Here is a 5,509-nt window from a genome sequence, read left to right on the forward strand (position 1 = left end):
CAGACTAAACTACTGGACCGATCTTTATGAAATTTGACATGAGAGTTCCTGGGTATGAAATCCCCGAACGTTTTTTTCATTTTTTTGATAAATGTCTTTGATGACGTCATATCCGGCTTTTCGTGAAAGTTGAGGCGGCACTGTCACGCCCTCATTTTTCAACCAAATTGGTTGAAATTTTGGTCAAGTAATCTTCGACAAAGCCCGGGGTTCGGTATTGCATTTCAGCTTGGTGGCTTAAAAATTAATTAATGACTTTGGTCATTAAAAATCTGAAAATTGTAAAAAAAAATTAAAAATTTATAAAACGATCCAAATTTACGTTTATCTTATCATCATTTGCTGATTTCAAAAACATATAAATATGTTATATTCCGATTAAAAACAAGCTCTGAAAATTAAATATATAAAAATTATTATCAAAAATTTTTTTTCGAAATCAATTTAAAAACACTTTCATCTTATTCCTTGTCGGTTCCTGATTCCAAAAATATATAGATATGATATGTTTGGATTAAAAACACGCTCAGAAAGTTAAAACGAAGAGAGGTACAGAAAAGCGTGCTATCCTTCTCAGCGCAACGAATACCCCGCTCTTCTGCCACGGGCGGTGGAGTGACGATGCTACGAGTATACGGTCTTGTTGCGTTGCGTTCAGTTTCATTCTGTGAGTTCGACAGCTACTTGACTAAATATTGTATTTTCGCCTTACGCGACTTGTTATTTCTTTTTGGTACACGACATCAACATCAGACAGCAACATAAAATAACATCAACCATACAAGACTATGCATATGTAAAACTTATTTCTGTTTCTAAAGCATTATGAAAATGTAAAAACACAGACACACACACCCTACGGAGTAAGCACGCACTGACTCACTCAACAGTAATAGAGTAGTAGTCGTCTTCATCTTCTTCTTGTAAAAGCTGCTCGAGCTCTCGCTCATGGTGAGTCACCAGGTATCCACGAAGACACTCTGCAATTGCAAAATATATCACAAAAGATATCAAACAATGAAATATGCAATCACACAAATGCATGATCATGGTAAACATAAGTTGAAGTAACCTAGTTGAATATCACTTTTTAACTTTTGTGTTCAGTAATCAATTCATTGCATAGATGTCATTTGGAAAAGCAGTTAACAAAACACCTAAACTTCTAATCGCAGAAAATGTTGCTGTCATTTTGGCAAAGCTGTTTAACTTCACAGTACAGGAAAAGGTAACGCTAAGGGCTTTTTTAAAGTACTCCCAAAAATGTATAAATGTTTTTTTGCCAATTTTCCAAAGAAAATAAATCCGGCCCCAGCAACATCCCTGGGACTGCTAATGCTCTGTATGGTGGGTTTGCGTGTTGCATCTCACTCTGTGTGAACATGTGTAGTGGAGTTCATTCCTGATACATGCACTACTATAGAAGCATTGGTACATAATATATTACAGTAATCCTGACCCCCAGTCCCAATCGCATGGGGGAAAACAAATATAACATGCATGTTGCGGAAGATGAGGGAGCGTGGGGAGGAGGGGTGATTGTAAAGCACATAATGAGATCAGGTCAGACAATAAAGTTGCCTTGGCACATACTTGACCTCATGTTCACCTACATCTGTCAGCCGCTCTGAAAAGAGTGTGGTAATAAATAATTATAATGCAGGTGTGTCGAAAACAGGATGTCACCGGGAGAGGTGAATATGGTGGTCTGCCCTGTAATCTGAATCGGGTTTGAGTAGAGAATAGGGTAAACATGCTTTTTCAGAATTTACAGCGTAAAAAAAAAAAAAAAATGTTGGTACGTGATCCTCCATGATATGTTAATACCGTATCTTTGGACCGAAACTGAGTGGTTGCATTAGACAGGTAGTCGCTATGGAAAGATGATTTATATAATTTATAGTAAAAACCATCAGGGATCCTTTGGGGTGGCCTTTACAGGCAGGTGGTCTTTCTGGACAGGTGGTCGCCAGGACAGGTTCGACTGTGGTGTACTAGCTATCTTCTGTGAACGTGACTTATTTCCATTTCAAGCTTTCGCAGCAGCGCTGAAAGTCCACAAAATGGGGCACTCACCTTTGGCTAGTACTTCTCATAATTTACAAGCCAGAGAGCAAATCTTACTCGCCAAACCAACCATTTCAATTCAGTGTTTTAGCAACTTTACTCGCCTTTGGCGAGTTGATTAACAATTCTACTCGCCATTTACAGATTTCTACTCACCATGGCGAGTAAAATACTCGCCACTTTCAGGCCTGCGCGGTTTGACTTGGAGCCTTGTAGTTGTACGTATGTAAATTTCACAGACCAAGTGCAAATATCGCCAAATTTATAACCCAAAAGAGACCCATGCTCACCGTCACATTTTAATATTTATTTGAACTGTCAGTGTCACTCTCATAGGACAGAACCTGACCAAGGAATGCAGTATAACAGAACTTGACAGGTGTGAAAAACGTGCACCAGGCACACCTGACTGGCTAGAGAGGTCAGTGTGGCGAGTCACTGAGGCTCCTCCAGGGTTGAAAGTAACCCATTTTTGGCTATCAATCAAAAATTCACAATGAGTATCTAGATCAAAAACCGATTAAGACTAAGACAAAGAGTAACCCTTAACTCTTTTAACATAAGATAGTACTATATAGCTATTCTGATGGACACGTGGGGGAATTCGGGGGCTGTGATTGGATGATCTCTCACATCCCTTTTCCGATCATCAAAGCATAATGCTACGGAAGTCGGCCATTTTTGCCAATATCCAAAAGCATATTGGCAATAACAAAGACGCATGGTTCCGGTTTCTTCCACGTGTATAAACTACACGCATATACCTTGCCAGGTTTGTTTATGTGACAAGTCAACAGACGATGCCATTTGCTTTGTGTGTGTTTTTGTTGTTGCTGTAAAATCCAGTTCTTTAACAGGCAACAAACCTTGCAAATGTCCAGAAGCTGCAATCTGAAGCGACCTATCTCTGATTCTAGCAGATGATCTCTCCAATGTTTAACACAAAATCAGCAAACTCTCCTGTCACATAGAACGTCCATTGTATTGAGGTCTAACAAATGACGTCTCACAACGTGCGCGGTCGTCTTTGGCGATCATTGCGCAGACGACACTTCTAGACCGCCAATATTTTTTGTGCGCATCACATGCTCCACATAAATCGTCCGGAAACGAAGCAATTGGGAAACCTGGATAGTGCAATGTTGAAATGAAGTTACCGGTCTGAAACATTTAGTCGTTTCTTCTGAGACAATCCTTGTTCTCTTATCATCTACAGATTTACCGCAGTCTTCACCACGCGAATTCCCAACAGAAGTCAGACTTTCGAACATACAATCTACGTAGGCAAGAATGATACTTCATGACGTCATATGATTCCTAGCATATTGACGTAATGCTAAACATCCGGTTATCTCGAGTTTTCTCTGTAATACATGTCCGTGGGTTTTTCAATGTTCGGTTATTTCCGTGGCTTCATGCGGAAAGGGGACCATCGTCTGCAATCAACGACATGGACCATTCTGGTACTTGTTGCTGACAAAAACATGATTTTAACACAGAATTTAATGCATACAACATGTGTAATACATAGAGTAATAGAGTAAGCGAGAGTTGTACGGAACCTTTTCTCTGCATTAAGAGCGATTACTTCCCTTTGGTTATTTGATATCTTAACATCGCTCTGCCTCATTCTGTTTGAGATTCTAATGATACTTTCGAGGCGACCCTGTAACAATGTGTGTGTTTGTTCTGTTTAAACCAGTCTTGATCTAAGGACTAAGTCCGGTCGAGAATAAAAGCTGGTTCTTGTATATGACTGTGTACGTAGGTGTTAGTTGGAGTGCCTTAGAGAATGATGAGCATATATAGCTATTCTGATGGACACGTGGGGGGATTCGGGGGCTGTGATTGGATGGTCTCACACATCCCTTTTCCGATCATCAAAGCATAACGCTACGAAAGTTGGCCATTTTTGCCGATATCCAAACGATATCGGCAATAACAAAGACGCATGGTTCCGGTTTCTTCCACGTGTATAAAGTACACGCATACCTCGCCAGGTTTGTGTCTGTGACTAGTCGACAGACGATGCAATTTGCTTTGTGTGTTTTTTTGTTGTTGCTTACTGTACATGACATACATTACGTGTAAAATCCAGTTCTTTAACTGGCAGCAAACCTTGCAAATTTCCAGAAGCTGCAATCTGAAGCGACCTATCTCTGATTTTTGCAGACGATCTCTCCAATCACCAATGTTTAACACAAAATCAGCAAACTCTCCTGTCACATAGAACGTCCATTGTGTAGTGCAATGTTGAAATGAAGTTACCGGTCTGAAACATTTCGTCGTTTCTTCTGAGACAATCCTTGTTCTCTTATCATCTACAGATTTACCGCAGTCTTCACCACGCGAATTCCCAACAGAAGTCAGACTTTCGAACATACAATCTACGTAGGCAAGCATGATACGTCATAACGTCATATGATTCCTAAGATATTGACGTAATGCTAAGCATCCGGTTATCTTGAGTTTTCTCCCTAATACATGTCCGTGGGTTTTTCAATGTTCGGTTATTTCCGTGGCTTCATGCAGAAAGGGAACCGTCGTCTGCAATCAACGACATGGACCATTCTGGTCCTTGTTGCTGACAAAAACATGATTTTAACACAGAATTTAATGTCAGAATAGCTATATAAACGCTATTGTGTTTTCATCGTAGCAATAGGGTCCGATATTTAGACTCGAACAAGTATAATGCGACTCGTCTTCGACTCGTCGGCATTATACTTGTCTCGTCTAAATATCGGGCCCTATTGCTACGCTGAAAACACAATAGCTGTTAATGAGCTTGCAGTGATCATCCTTTTTTGAGGATGAAAGTCGCTTGTTCATTTCAATGCTTGTTATTCTCTCAGGTGCCAGGAGAAAAGGTTCCATACAACTCTCGCTTACTCTATTACACATGTCGTATGCATTAAGAGCGATTACTTCCCTTTGGTTATTTGATAACAGAATTTAATGTCAGAATAGCTATATAAACGCTATTGTGTTTTCATCGTAGCAATAGGGTCCGATATTTAGACTCGAACAAGTCATTTAAATATCGGGCCCGATTGCTACGCAGAAAAAACAATAGCTGTTAATAATCGTCCTTAACAAGTTTTTTTCTTAAAAACTTTATAAAAGTTGATGTTATTTTTTTCCATCAAACGAAAACGAAAGTAAAACCTCCTAGGTGAAGGGAGACAACTCAAGTTATTCTCAAAAGTATATCAACTACTCTTTCTGCTACATCTCTACATTTCTAACGAAGATCATTTCACCTTTCAGTTTCTCGTCTTCTCCAGAAAGCGAAGAGGATTCGAGCTGAGCCATGGCTTGTTTACATCAGTTAATTACATTTACAATCAATTGAAACGGAGTTCCTTCCTCAATGTCAAAGCAAACCACCCGCTCTTTTCTCTTCGCCACAGATCTCGTCTCGTACTTTCTCACGCGACTT

The 5,509-nt window shown here is 39.8% G+C and overlaps 1 protein-coding gene and 1 long non-coding RNA gene across 3 annotated transcripts in view; both read right to left on the minus strand.

The window, feature by feature from the left end:
• Positions 1–5,470, minus strand: part of LOC138971360 (DNA helicase MCM9-like) — a 28,693-nt gene extending 23,223 nt beyond the window's left edge. Inside the window, exons 1-2 of one of the 2 annotated variants that reach the window (XM_070344086.1) lie at positions 5,331–5,470; positions 884–980 (exon numbers count right to left, since the gene is read on the minus strand). In XM_070344086.1, coding sequence (XP_070200187.1) covers positions 884–980; positions 5,331–5,382 — 149 coding nt within the window. In that variant the 5' untranslated portion in view covers positions 5,383–5,470. Of the gene's footprint in view, positions 1–883; positions 2,484–5,330 lie in introns of those variants that run through there. The other variant, XM_070344085.1, reaches the window with a different exon arrangement.
• The window catches only part of LOC138971386 (uncharacterized), a 124,775-nt gene that overhangs the window by 54,799 nt on the left and 64,467 nt on the right, over positions 1–5,509 (minus strand). The window lies entirely within an intron of this gene.

This window comes from Littorina saxatilis, linkage group LG7 (assembly GCF_037325665.1).
Source record: "Littorina saxatilis isolate snail1 linkage group LG7, US_GU_Lsax_2.0, whole genome shotgun sequence".
NCBI classification, from domain to species: domain Eukaryota; kingdom Metazoa; phylum Mollusca; class Gastropoda; order Littorinimorpha; family Littorinidae; genus Littorina; species Littorina saxatilis.